This window comes from Anneissia japonica, unplaced genomic scaffold, assembly GCF_011630105.1.
Source record: "Anneissia japonica isolate Jap-2015-1 unplaced genomic scaffold, ASM1163010v1 scaffold1272_len640109_cov177, whole genome shotgun sequence".
Classification (NCBI taxonomy): Eukaryota; Metazoa; Echinodermata; class Crinoidea; order Comatulida; family Comatulidae; genus Anneissia; species Anneissia japonica.
In genome coordinates this window covers 26,125-41,265 of record NW_022700814.1, presented here as the reverse complement: position 1 = coordinate 41,265, position 15,141 = coordinate 26,125, and the positions used below count along the sequence as shown (strand labels likewise).

The following is a 15,141-nucleotide window of genomic DNA, read 5'->3' as shown; positions in this document are numbered from 1 at the left end:
TTTTGCGTAAAACTAAAATTCATGCCAATATTTTTCCATGATTTATAATAATTGGAGTAATGCAAATGCATATTTTCTAAAAAAAGTCAGTTTTTAGTGAAATTTTGCCGGGAATGGGGCTTTAATGTTATATTAACTACAACAAGTACATTTACAGTATGTTAAAACTAATAGGCCTATTTCCAATCGATGTCTGCTAACCCGATGTGAATATTGTGCTCTCTCTAGACTAGGCCTAAACCTGAATGTGCTGAACCTGGCGAGAAAGCATGAGTTTGGCTGTATCGTATATCGATAATAATACTGTATTTATTACACTATCCTATGTGGCACACTTCTGTTGTGAGGGTGCATCTAAATATTACCTCTATGGTTGGACGAATTGTGATTAGGGGCCTAGCACTCGTCGCGATGCACAAGCTGAGCTGACCTGAATCCTCCTTATCCAGCGTGACCACTCACAATTTTTGATATACCCAATGACTGGGTCGAAATCACCCAAGATTCAGCAAAAATTGCCCAAAATTACCCAAGCTTCCTGAAAATGCATTAAAATTTGAAAAATATGTGTTTTTCGAATGTATAGTTTCCCTTTTAGTTCAATTTATAAACCATTTTTTATTGTAATTGTTTGTGTTAATTATTAAAATTAACATTCATGAGGTAATAATACGGATAGAAAAATACGCCCTTTGTCGGCCAGTGTTATCAGTGTAGATGATCAGTGATCAAGTTTTATTATGTAATGCATTAATTAGGTAAGATCAATGGCAAATCACAAATTAACAATTCTGAACCCATGTTTATGAGCAATTAATAGTCAATTAACAATGTTATGCAGGGTTCGAAATAACGCTGGTCCGCCGGCCAATGGCTAGTAAAATGCATGGCGGACCTGTTAATTATCCCAATAACAAGCCCGCATGACCAGTTAAAATTTCAATGAAAGTCTGACGAAATACCTAAAGTTTTACTCATTCACCTCTTAACGATGTCTTTACAAAATATTTCACACAGATAATGTCAACAAGATCGCTATTAGGCGAACAGATGAACATCACGCAGTAGCTAGGCCATGGAGGAATCCATGGCTAGACGTACAGAGGGAAATCACCTTCTCCGCATGTTACAGCTACAAGGAGAAGTTGATTTCCATCTGTGTGAGCACCGTGAAGTTAAAACATCCATGTCATGTATCCATCCCAGGGGCGGATTTAGGGGGGGGGGGCGGCCCGACCCTGGGCCCCCCCCCCCCCCCTTTTGGGAGGTAAAAAAAAGAAAAAAAAAAGAAAGAAAAAGAAAAAAATGATAGCCCACAACGCCTCAAATGTTATTTTCGGGCGTCTAGAACACACAAATTTCGCGGGGGAATGCCCCCGGACCCCCTAGGTCATTGTTGTCTCAATCGGCCCAAATTTCGGTCCCCCTTTCGGCCCCCCTTTTGGACATCTCTGGATCCGCCCCTGCATCCCACAATGCAACGTGGGACAAAAAGTTAATAAACAACGCAACGATTTCCGGACGAAATACTGTGAATGAACCATTCGTGCAGAGCATAGTCCCAATAGCGTTGTCATGGAGATTATCTATTAATTAAAATGACACACCAGTAAAATGTTAGATAAAGTGATAGTTAAGCCTTCCATTGTTTTAATAAAGTGCATTATCGCTTTATGAATACTTAAAAATCGATTGTAATCAACCTGAAATGAAATACTCTTTTTCAGTAGACGTTTAATTCAGATTTGGTATGTCATTAGATTCATATGATCAGTCTTCATGTAAATTACACTCACATTCCCCAAAAACATGCTAATTACGGAGGAAATTTGCAGAGAATGAAATTTAAATTTGTTAGATTTATTTTAGATTTGACTCTAAAACAAAACCACGAGAGTTTCTTATTTATTTTAATAAATTTGTTTAATTAAAAATTCAGCAAGCTGTAACGCACTATGAAACTTTGGGCGATCTGACGTCATGACAGCCAAGCACATGAGATTTTTGCCCAGCCACATGACCCTACAAAAAAAATTAACCAATTAGCGGGTAGAGTTTAGGAGGCGCGACCTGATATGTGTTGTGTTTACAGTTTAGAAAAAAATGTCAGACCGAAAATGCATGTAAAAACAATATAAAAGCATTCATTTTATTGGTACAGTAATTTAATTTGCTGTGCACTACAACTAAACAACAGGTACTGTACGTATTATATGTTAAATAATATGTTAACTTTTCGTAGTCTAGTCATACCGAATTCACTGACTGGGCTATGCTAAGCCTATATTAGCATCTAGGCTAGGCCCTAACTGGCCTACCTTATTCGGAAAGGATTCAATACTAAATGTTCTTTCCGGAAAACCAAACATCGTATTGTGTGCACTGTACATACAAATAGATTCCTGTATTTATATTTCGTGGCATAATTTCATACAGAGACAACATAACAATTTTTTTTGTATCTGTCAGTGTTACTTTCATCGGTGATGGCCAGCATGATTATCATGTCACAAATATGGTATTTGGGCCTTTCGAAGTTGGCAAGAGAGTGGCTAGTGAAAGGGATTGAGGACCAGTAAAAATATTAATTTACTAGTCCACTTGGCTAGTTAAAAAAAACCTTAAGGGAAACCCCTGTTATGTGCACTTCGTTGAGTTTTGTTTACTTGAATGGACTGAAATATACTTTCTTACTTCTTAATTCTTCCTCTATGACAAAAATATTTAATTTTCTTAGTAAAAATAAAATAGTATACCCAAGGATTTGAACGGAATATCCAAGAACCCAAGACCAAGTCAAAATACCCAAGATCTTGGGTAAATACCCAAGCAGTGGTCACGCTGTCCTTATCATTAGCTGGGCCGAGGTGAAGCATAATTAGCATGTTCAATTTATGCTGCGGTAATTAGCCAATCGGAAATCAAAGTTGTTATATACGTCATAAACCACAAAATTGTGGTGGCTGCAATCGAAATCCTCACTGTTTGCCCAGTCCCTAATCCCATAAAAAGTATACTATGGAACACCATGCAAATAATCAATATGGAACGCCAATGGTGCCAAAATCTATTTATTTTTAAGCATTTTTACTGATTAAGACAAAGTTTAGGGACTGGAAGCCAGTCTAGTGATCGGGCAACATTCAGAATTTTTATTAAAATAAGAAAAATACATAGGCATAAATATATAAAATTTAAAATTGCATAAAAGTTAAAATTGAAATTAAAAAATCTCGAGTAATAAATAACCTATAAATCTAGTAAATACTGTCACCAAGTCATTTTGCTGCAATTTCTGAATCTGTATGAAATATTTAAATTATTGGACAAATTTAAATTGATGAATTGTAGAAAAAGATGTTTCTTTTGACTACGATGGCTAATTATTCAGAAGAATGTTGTTTGTATGACTCTCTAGTCAAAGGCTAGGCCCGTGTTGACATGATGAGCCTATGCAAAATGTTCAAGTTTTCCATTTGTTTCTTTCACTCTATTTATAATCTAACAGGTCAATACTGTGACGTTTAGGCAAAAAAAAAAAAAATAAAAAATTTGTGTTGGCCATGTTTTGGGAAAATCCAAAAAAAGGTGTAGGTCGGTAGGGATTTTTTTTTTTGGACCAAATATGCGTTTACGCCTAAAAAGTAGAAAATACACATATAACACAACAACTTTGGATTCACATCGCGTACCATGCAGCAAAATAGGCTAGCCAAGTCTATTCCAGCCTTATTTACTCATAAAAAAATATTGTTCGTTGTCAAAAAAAAAAAAAATTGCTGATTCCTTATTTTCTAAAATTTGGGTCGGTCGGGCGTGGCCAACACAATAATTTTATTTTGGCCTTATTAAAGAAATATTTACCAAGGCTTTTTGATAAGTTATTTTACGATAAAATGTAAAAAATAAACAAGTTTGAGGAGATTTAAAACTGTCAAAATTTACTCGAGAGGAGGCTTATTATTGTGTGAAGAAACTGCCACATAGTGGTTTGTTTTCATGTTATACCCACTATAACAGCTTTGGTTTGGTGACTAATTCGGTTTATTACACATGTTCATACTGAATTATACTCTCCATTTCTAAAAGTATTCAGGAAATCAGTAACTAAAAATGTAGTTATGGTAAAAAAAACTATTTTACTCCTTGTAATAAACTACCTTTACAATGCATAAATGATTAGAAATAAGGTTTTAGCAGGACTCATAATCAACATTTTTGGGTATGGTGCAGATGGAGAGCTCTACTGCATAGTATTGCTGCCCACACACACTACCTCAAATTAAAGATGAGGAAATTTACAGTATTCCAGAACTACTGTAGAAATGAGGGTCACAGTATTTAATTAGCTTTTTTCATTATTGAATACCTTTAGAATATTCCTGGGTCAAATCATATCAGATATTCTTCTTATTGTAACAGGGAAAACTGTAGCTTCATTCTGAAAGTGACTTTTGTCACATCACACCAGGAAAACAATTTTGTCATCTTTGAGTTTGTCGGTTATTCTGCACATCAAGTTAAAAAGAATCCAAATCCAAAGCATTGTGCTTTACATTAACAAGTAGACCTACTATTGTATTTTTTTTTTGGGAGTATGCCAGCTTTGAGCAGAAAGCAAACACAAATTTGATTCTAATCTATTTAAAAAAAAAATATTATGTAGATATTACATGTGGGGTAAAATTTTCACCAAAATTTATCTTCAGATCATGTGATCCAAAAGGTCAAAGCAACTAAAATACATTTCAATCTTCAAATTAGATATATATGAAATATAATGGCAAATTTGAATAGTTTTCGCAATTCCCTATCCAAGACAACAATATCAACCTGATTGGTCCAGTCGTTACTGGAGTTCATTTAAATATTGCCCACCGCGCCCAAAATAAATGGAGCACAGAGCGAAAACTGTTAGTCCGACAGGGCTGAAATTCCAAAAATTTGGCTTTTATAGCCTAAATACCCCAAAAAACCCACAATTTGAGCATATTCGAAGAAAGTAGGGTTGTAACGGGGTTTATTATATTTTATTGGTATTTTTGTATGTGTCATCAGTTCAAATTCTCTATCGTAAATATTAATTAATATGAATTAAGTATGAGGAAATATGTGTTTGAAAGACAACTTAATATTCATTCGTGTTACCAGATCTCTAAAATTTCTTCTGATCTTAAAATAGCACTTTTCATTGGTTATTTTGATAGTTGTTGCTTTGCCAGTTGTTTTCAGCTAAACTGCAACTAGAACTTGATTTAGTTGTAGTTTGAATACAAATTGAATTTGAAATCACAACTAGGACTAGTTGAAGTTCTAGTCTTGAAATTCGACTTTAGTTTGCTTTAAGAATACAGGTGTTAGAAAAAATCTTTAAAATGTCAAAGAATTGAACCCTTTTTATTAATAATAATAATAATAATAATAGTGTAGTTTTATATAGCGCACAAATCCATCTAATGTAAGATGCTCAGGGCGCTTGAAATGTGGACTATTGTTACAGTACTGTATGCGAAGAAGAGATACAGTAGTAACAGTTAGTAAAATTTCACTAAAAAAAAACAATCTTTTAGAAAAAATGCATATGCATTACTGTAATTATCATAAACCATGGAAAAATATCGAAAGGTCCACTGATTAATCTGAGATAAGATAGTATAATACATATTCCAAGTATCGAAATGCACGCCATCGTGTCGGGATTCAATATTTCGACATTAATTATGTCATCATCAGGAATTCTTAGTTACTAGGCAAATTTAGAGGTTGTAGATCGCATCCACTGGAATGCTCTCACTTTTGTGTATACTTTATACAGTTAATAAAGTGCGCCCTCTCTAATGAGATTAATATTTGTTCTTCGCATCTCGCGCAAAATCATTTTTTTTAACAAATTTGAAATAATTCCAATGAAATATTATATAATACTAGCAACGGACAATATCATGTCAGCCGTTTTTATGTCTGATAACAGAACCCAAACCTAGCAGTCAGTGTTGATAGGCGGCTAACTTTTCCGGCTCCTACTACTATAATTCTTTGCAGACCTATCGCAAAATCAAGCATAAAAAATTCGCCTGCGTTTTTTTTTATGTGGAACACAAAATATCTAATTTCAGTCTTATTTAACATTTTTTCATGTTTAGAAATATCTAAATTCAGTTATTTTGTATTATATTTATAAATCTTTATAACATATATAAAAATCACATGCCGAAAATCTTCCCTTACCGAAGTCGGTACTGCTACCCGACCTACTCGGGTAATCAATCATCCAACCCCCTGTCACAAGTGACAGGTCGGGTGACAGATTCGCTACTTACCTAAAATTTATTACCCGCTGCCGGCGGCCTGCGAAGGTCGCGTACTAGTGTATTGTAGTTAGGCCTAGGAAGGTTAGTGATCTAGACTGAGCAAGAGATATTTCGTTTACAATGGTGAGGCACGGCAAACGTAATGAATAAGCCTACAATCTAGGCTACAACAATTAATACTCTCTTAACATATTCCTACATTTTCAATAAAAAGAAGTTATAATCGGGAGCGCATGTTTAGGTGTGGTGTGATGTCAAAAAGTGCATTGGCAGTCCGTAACAAACAGAAGCAACTACTGAATTTCCCGCAAATATTTTTTACTGGGAATTGTTCTTGTCTATACCACAGTATAATTAAAAAGAAAATAAAGATTGTGTTCACACCTAAAAATCGGGAAAATTACGATGCATAACAAACAAAAATAATAAGATTGTACTGAAGCGCCTACCCCTGGCATCCCAAGACCGAACCATTGTGTGCCCGGTGAAGCTTATTATAGTAGTATTTAAACATGTGTATTATAACGGTAGTGCACGTGTTTGAATATTAATGTATAATATTTAAACATGTTTATTATAACGGTTAATACAAATGTTTAAATGTGGTAATGTTTTAAGGCATGTGTATTTATAGTTATAATACAAAATGAATACCCTGCCGCAAAATGGACGGTTCTAAATCGCCCACGACTCAAGCACATGGGCTTCTCGTTCGTTCGTGACGTTGTGCACTGGCCGTGAGAGCGAATAATCGTCTGTAGATCGTATGTAACGAAGATACAGAATATCAGTTATAAAATCAATTTAGCATTTGATTTTAATACATGACGAGTTATTCTCTGTTCCTGAATTCTAACTGTCAACTAAATATTCATCGCTCGATTCGGAGGCCCTATAAAATAGAGATTTACTACTCTCTGAGCCTAGATTAAAATACATCCAGTTGTAAGCTGTAGAATAGCCCCTAGATAGCCGGGAATGTGAGTAAACATTGCTGTTGTACGCCACACGATCATAAAATAAATAGAATAAAGGCTAGAAAGAATCGTATTCTTATATGCCAGCATAAACACCAATACACCATGTCATTTTCAATACATATGTGTATTGAAAATGACCAAAATTACCATCTTTGTTTTTTGAGAACTAATAAAATATTGATGCATCTTTCTGGCTAGTATTCTCCCGATCGCCAAGTCACGGTTTTATGTTCGCGAAATTCGTGAAAAAAGTAAAGTAAATCCTCAGATGTACGTACAGCAACTGTCTTTTTAAAAAAAGTAAAGTAAATCCACAGACGTACAGCAACTGTCTTTTTTCATTCAGGCCCGTAGCCAGCATGCTTCAAGGGGGGGTTCTGGGCGTGGGGTCCAGGGGCCCGCCAAAGGGCCCCAGGTGGGGTCAAGGGAGGGCTAAGCCCCTGTGGGGGCCGGGCATTTATACGATTTTAAAAGCATGTATATGTCGTTTAAATGCATGTTCATGTATATTTAAATACTTCTTACACAATTTTAAAAATAAGATAAGAAGACTACTTTTTCCAATACAGGATTTAGAACGTAAATGTTTATTGTGAAACAAACTTCTTNNTTTTTTTTTTTTTTTTTAAAGCAATGCTTAACATTTTAATGCTACTATGTAATGTTATCTCTAAAAATATAACTGGGATAAAATTAGCAATACCCACTAGGTGACTGTACAAAAGACAGACCTTGCACATTATGAGATCGCTAAATACCAATATTAAAATATGGAGGTATGTAAAAGGTCTTTGCTTAAAAGAGAAATATTGCAAATAATATTTTATTTATTGCAGAAATGAAGAAACAATAGGAACTGACAGCCCTACATTTTACTTTTTTACCAAAATAACTTAAATGTTAAGTTGCAAATGTTGGAAATATATATAATTAGGGCAAGGAAAAATGTTATTATATTTACAAGTTACAGAACCATGTAAATATACTTGCACGGTAATATTGAAAAAAAAAACCAGACATAATTATGCTACAAATGTACATGTTTAAGAACCAGTTTATGTAAAAAACTTAGCACAGTGAAAATAAACAATAATTTAAGAGCTGTCTTGGTTTAAATGAGATATATTGAGAAAAAATAATAAATATATTATGAATAATGTCAGTTAATTCTGACGAAACGTGAAAACATTACCTAGTATATTTCCTTGCTAGCCTAGGCCCTGGCCTATGCTAGCTCGATTACAAAATAAATAATAAAATCTTTCGCAAATAATAGGCCTCATAGGCTACGACCCTACCCTACCTAGCAACGCTAGACCTAGGGCCTAGGCCATAGCCCGAAAAAGTACACCGATCCCGCCGCCAGGCAGTATCATGAGCAAGTGGTGAAAACAAGGGTGAATTTTCTAACTTCTTAAATTTCGTGATTTCTTTGTTGCTGGCCTTGAAGCAAAAAAATCGGTTATATTTTCTCGGCGCTTCATCCTCCTCCTAGGCTATTTTTGGCGTGTCGCATGTCCTCGATCCCAGAGAAATGAAAAATGTTGAGCGCTCAAACTTTTGTGATGACGTCGTGCCAAAGTAAATAATCTACGGAGCACGCGATTGGTCAAATAGCTTTGGCAACAAACCTCTCATTAATATTCATTTTGAAGTCTTGCTGGTTACGTCATTCAGCTGGCTGCAGCTTTGTTTTGATTTCTACGATCGGACTACGAACGATAGCGACAAACAGTGCCAAAAATGCTCCTATTTTGTAATAAATTGCACTATTTTGGAAACGGGGGATCGTTTTCTGGCAAAAGGGGGTTCGCTGAAAAAGGGGGTTCGTCCGAACCCCTAAAAACCCCCCTGGCTACGGGCCTGATAATGGTCGGATTTTGGTTTAAAACATTTTATGTTTTAAATAATAACATTAGATTCAGAAATTGTGTATACTTTCTGAAATTTGACCATGATTGGAGCAGTACTGGCTGAACTGTGTCCGATTTTCTCCTACTACCACCTCCATGCTACTACCAAGGTTTTGTTTACTCATTGTGAAGGCCGTTTAGGCAGCATGCAGGCAACGTCATGCAGACCTTTCTTAACAACTGTTGTTTTGGCGGGAATCGGGCTTTAAGTAATACTTGAACCTTACTACAGACAATTTATTCCTGAGCAGTCTCAGGAGTAAATGTGTGTGTGTGTGTGTGAAGATAAGGAATACGTGCTCAGAGTAGCGCAATGTAGACGCACTTAATACTTCAGAGCTCACAAGTAAATGCGACCTTTATTTTGACCTCAAATTTTTTCAAAAGATAGATACATACAAATGGTTGACAAAATAACATTTCCTGTGATGTGTAAACCTTTGTATGCACAATGTTTTCATAATTGTTTACAATTTTAAGAATTTGTGTGCAAAATAACCGTTGAGAGACAACGAAAGTGGTGATTATCACTTCTGGAAAATTTGCATAGTTACTTCTAAGCTTTGAACTAGCTTTGAAGTAAAAAGAATATTATGTCCTGGGTAAGCATCGTGTGGACACTTGTCATATGTCACGCACTCGTAAAATGTTATGTTTGTCGTAACTTTACTTCAGACGGAAGACCGTCTGAACGTAACTAAGAACATGACATACTGTACAAGTACAAGTACAAGTACTGTACAAGTACATCACAACTATAGTATATATGAGCATACAACAGTCTTTTTCAAATAAAATTTGATAGTGTGGACATAGCTTAATAAGTAGATGCCTTCAAAATTACAATGTACTTAAATAGTAAAAGCTTAGTGTTGACTGTATGCAAAATAATTTTATAAAGTGAGGGAAAACAACCTTTAGATTTACATTGAAGAAAAGCAAGAACTATCGTTGAAGAATATATTTTATTTTACAGACAATTAAAATGACACAATCTATAGTGATCCAAGTTGGGCAGTGTGGCAACCAGATTGGATGTCGGTTTTGGGATCTTGCATTACAAGAACATGCTCAGTATAGCAAACTTGGTAGTAAGGACGATTCTTGGAAGAGCTTCTTCAGACATTCAAAATCAGATGGATTATCAGACAACTTAAGTGAATCAATAAAGGCAAGGGCAGTGCTAGTGGACATGGAGGAAGGTGTGATTAACCAGGTGTTAAAAGGCCCTTTGTCTAAACTTCTTGACCAAAAACAACTTTTGACTGATGTTTCTGGTGCGGGAAATAATTGGGCTACAGGACATTTACATTTTGGCATGCAGTATAGAGATAGGCTAGAAGAATGCGTACGACATGCTGCTGAACAATGCGACTGTCTCCAGTGCTTCTTTTTGTTCCATTCCTTGGGTGGAGGAACAGGGTCTGGTGTTGGCACTTCAATACTGTTGCTATTACAAGATAATTACCCAGATATTTATCGTTTTGTTACTGCAGTGTATCCATCAGCTGATGACGATGTTGTAACGTCTCCATATAATGCGGTCCTTGCCATGCATCAGTTAACTGAGCATGCAGATTGTGTTTTACCTTTTGAGAATCAAGCCCTTATGGATATTACAACAAAATTTGGAAACATGAAAGAAAAAACTGATCAGAATCCTTATGACAACATGAATGACATTGTTGGTAAGATGTTGCTGAATATTACCAGTTCATCTCGATTTGAGGGTGCTCTGAATGTGGATTTGAATGAAATTGCAACAAATCTAGTGCCATTTCCGAGGATGCATTACTTAGTCTCAAGTCAGACTCCACTCAGTCCAGAAGGATCCAGAATTCCAATAAGGAAACTAGATCAACTCTTCACTGATGTCTTCCTCAGGGAGTACCAGATGATCAAAGCAGACCCTAGAAATTCTTTGTATCTTTCTTGCGCTTTAATCTGTCGGGGAAAAATAGAATTGTCTGATCTTAGACGGAATGTCGACCGATTGAGACCATCCTTAAACTTCATCCATTGGAACACAGAAGGATGGAAGACTGGTCTGTGTTCTGTAGCACCAGTGGGGCAGCAGCAAGCTCTAGTCGCCCTCTCCAACAATACATGTATCCATCACAGTATGCAGAATCTGAAAGACCGCTTTCTAAAGTTGTATCGGCGCAAGGCCCATATTCACCATTATACCAGTGTGGATGGAATGGATGATGATCAGTTTTCACACAGTCTTGAAAGTTTGTCATCACTCATACAAGATTACAACAGTTTAGAGAGTGGCAGTCTACCCTCTGTTGCAGCACCCATAATTATTGCAAATTGATAATTAAAATAAACCTCATGATCTGACTTTGTAAATGTAATTTGATAAATACTAAAAATATTAACTGATAGGGTATAAGCAGCACATTAGAAACCAACAAATTCAGTGAAAATGTACATTTTCTTGAATTTTACGAACAATGGACCTTTCTGCCAAGCCTTGTGCCCCTTGGATATTGTTGCTAATTCCACTAAAAGATAGCATTAATGTACATGAATGAATGTCACCTTCGTTAAGTTAATTACTTAATTAAATAAAACACCATCCATCTTCAATCCATCCATCTTCTTTGTTATAATATTTACACTTCTCAGGAGTGATGAAGTAAAATGTTTGTATCTGTATTATATATTTATGCTATTCCACTCTTTAGTACAATATATTTATTTGTCTACGCAAAAAAACCTGGCTTTAAGGGGTAATCCATTATTTTCATCATTTTCACGAGCGTGCAAAGCATACGCTGGTGTGTGTACGCTTTTAAAAAAGTACAAAAAAATGATGATTTGGAAATGTTGGCCTACGTTTTTGTACCTAGCAATTCCCCATGGCAGCCAAAGTTTACTGTTAACTTGCAGCATAAATTCACCAGAAAGGATAAGTTTATCAGTTGTTTATACACAGCTTCATCTTGCATCCCTGATTAACTATGTGTTGAAAAGTATTGTGTACATATAAACAAATTAAAAATACAAGGTAAATGCACTCTAGCTCCGTAAATTTGAATAAACTGTAAGCCAGTATTCCAAGGAACTACAGCTTGACAGCACTGGGCAAATGGGACCACGTGCTTCACTGTGCTGTGGTGGGCTACCTATTTCTTCTCCCTTCTTCTACTTCACTAGGCCTACATTGCTACCTTTTAAATTCAATGAGCCTACATCAATCACTCTATTTAACATTTTATAACACATGGAAGAATTCCATCTAGTCTTTAATTGAATATACTGTGAAAGGTTCTTTGATTTATAGACTGTCATGTAAGTTTCAAAAAACCTTTAGTCTATCATCAAAGAACCTTTCATAGTATATTTTATAACACAATTTAAATATTTGTATTCCATGGATACTCATGATGACATAACTTTTACGTGTTCCCTGGTACTAAATTCAACACCATCACTCCACAATCTTGATTCAAGCCTAAGATATTGAGCATGAGGCAGTAAATTAATTGGCCCTCATCAAAAAAAAATAAAAAAATACAACAACAAATCACGTGCTACTAATCAAGGTGAAACGTTACCCATGTTTTCTTGTGTGTCAATTTTTTTCTAAAACTTGCTTTCTACTTTGTCTCAATATTCAATTATTTTGTCTATGTGATAATAATAAATTTAAACAAAATAAAAGTTAATTAATTGTTGCCTTTTTTTTAAAAATGAATTATTATTAACATAGTAGAATTATATGCAAGTCAAAAATGGAACCTACCACCAGTTTGGCTATTTGGTTATTGGGTCAGGATTGGGCTCATGTTCTTAGATGGGTAGATTGATTCCAAAGTGTCAGTCTATTGTCGTGGTAACCAAACTAAGCAATCAGCGTACCTTAAAACCTTGAATAGAAGCCCATCTCGAATTGAAGGAATTCGAGATGGATTGAAGCGCCCCCCCCCCCTTCCCATTTTAGTTTGCAAAGAAGCCCATCTCGAAAAGAACCCCATGAGTTTCTTTTCAAGATAGCATGGGCTTTTTTCGAGATAGTACAGTACATACACTGTAGGCCTACATGAATTTCAAAGCAACAATATAAATTAAAAACATGCTTGGTTTATACAGTAGTTTAGGTGATTTAATACCGGTTGATGATACAGATTGATGTTACAGTTGCTTTTTATTGTTTTATAGTAATAATTTCCAAAATATACAGCATTCATTTTGAAAAGATTAAAAAGAACCCCCCCCCCCCCCAATTTTACTTCGCAAAAGTAGCCTCGAAATGAAGCCCATATCAGAAAAAAAGGCCTATCTCGAAACGAAGCCCATTCAAATTTCTCAAAGAAAAAAGAAGCCCATTGCTTCTATTCGAGGTTTTATGGTACTGTAGTTCAGTGGCAGCCCGTACAGTAAATTGCAGTGTATGCTAGGCATTGGCATATCTATAGGGTGTTCGAGGGGCATGTACGGGCCCCCCCCCCCTGAAAAGAAAATATTCGCCCATCTCCAGTTGCACCCCCACCCACAAATTATAATCAAGTAGTTAATAATCACCTCAAATCACATTATTTTGCGAATTAGCCCCCTCACCTAATCACCGATCCCCCACTTTACTTTCCAACCCCCATCAGCTCTCTTCCATTTCAAGACCTCTATGCCACTGATGCTAGATAGGCATTTAAGGTCCCGGTTCTTGAGAATAGCATGCGCACATACTCTTGGAAGCACCGCTTCCATTCCAGTGGCTATTCAGACGCCACCACACGGTTGTCACAATAGCAAATTTAAGCTTGGTAGGGTATGCTCTGACTTTCATTGACTCACTAAATACGTGATTGGCTGATATTGAAAACCAGCCATGCGGAAATTCTAAGCAGCTGAGAGTATGATACGATAGGCCCGACTGTGACTTATCCTAGATATCAAAGTAGGCCAAACATTGAAAATCTTTGCTATTCCAAAGAACTGTAGCAATCAACTTGAAAAATTAATGTTTATACTAGAAGATTTTGACTATAAGATATGCAAAATAAAACGGAGAAACTGTACTACAATTAAAAAAATTTGTTTTAGCCAGGGTATGCACTGCATAGCTTGCTTGCCTTGACGGACCGATACTGCTATAGCTCTGGTATTTTATAAGCTTTTGTAGCAGAGTAATTTGTTTGTTTCAATTAAGGGATGGTGTTGTACCTCTCAGCAGAGAGTTTGTCATTATATATATATATATATATATATATATATATATATATATAAAAAAACGGTTGAACGTGTTGCAAATATTATCAGCAGCAAATATCATCAGCAGAGTGGTCAATGGTAAAACCAGAACAAAATAAGCAAATGAGAGGTTCAACAGTAGGTTTGATTGGACATTTATTACTATTTAGTTTCGTGCTACACATACATGGTGCAGCACTCTTCAAATAAAATAGTCTAATGACTAAGATTATAACAGATTGATTAATTGTAAGACTGAGCATGTGCAAAGTAAATTCGTAGTTGAAAGGCTGCGATAGACTGTGATCATTAAGTAATTAACGAAGGATTAAATAACAATGAATGATAAACTTTATAATGGTCGTAAATTGCACTAGAGTTTGGTTGGGTGATTAGGCCTATGATACGAAGGTTTTTAAGAGATATTTGTTAGCATGTCATGTTTAATAGACTAATTTCAACTGAAAACAAGATTTGTTTATCATAAAAACCATACAACTTTGATATCTCTCCATAATAAAACCATAAATACAATGCTGGCCACGTAGACACCCAGTCTATTGATGTTTACTTTAGAAACCTGTCAGCTGCACAAGTCAGGAGTTCGAAATATTATCAAAAATCTTTAAAGTTTCGATAACGCAGGCGAATTAGCATAGAAAAGGGTTGTATAGCGTAAATAAGGCCTAAAATAGGTTGTTTGCCCTTGTGAACAAATTTAAAGAGGAAACGAGTGGA

General features: G+C 35.6%; 1 protein-coding gene across 1 annotated transcript in view; it reads left to right on the top strand.

Annotated features, from left to right (window-relative positions):
* LOC117103446 (tubulin epsilon chain-like) overlaps positions 1 to 12,876 on the top strand; it is a 23,478-nt gene extending 10,602 nt beyond the window's left edge. Inside the window, exon 2 of the mRNA XM_033244007.1 lies at positions 10,181 to 12,876. Coding sequence (XP_033099898.1) covers positions 10,190 to 11,524 — 1,335 coding nt within the window. The 5' untranslated portion in view covers positions 10,181 to 10,189 and the 3' untranslated portion in view covers positions 11,525 to 12,876. The remainder of the gene's footprint in view (positions 1 to 10,180) is intronic.
* Positions 12,877 to 15,141: the final 2,265 nt, after the last annotated feature.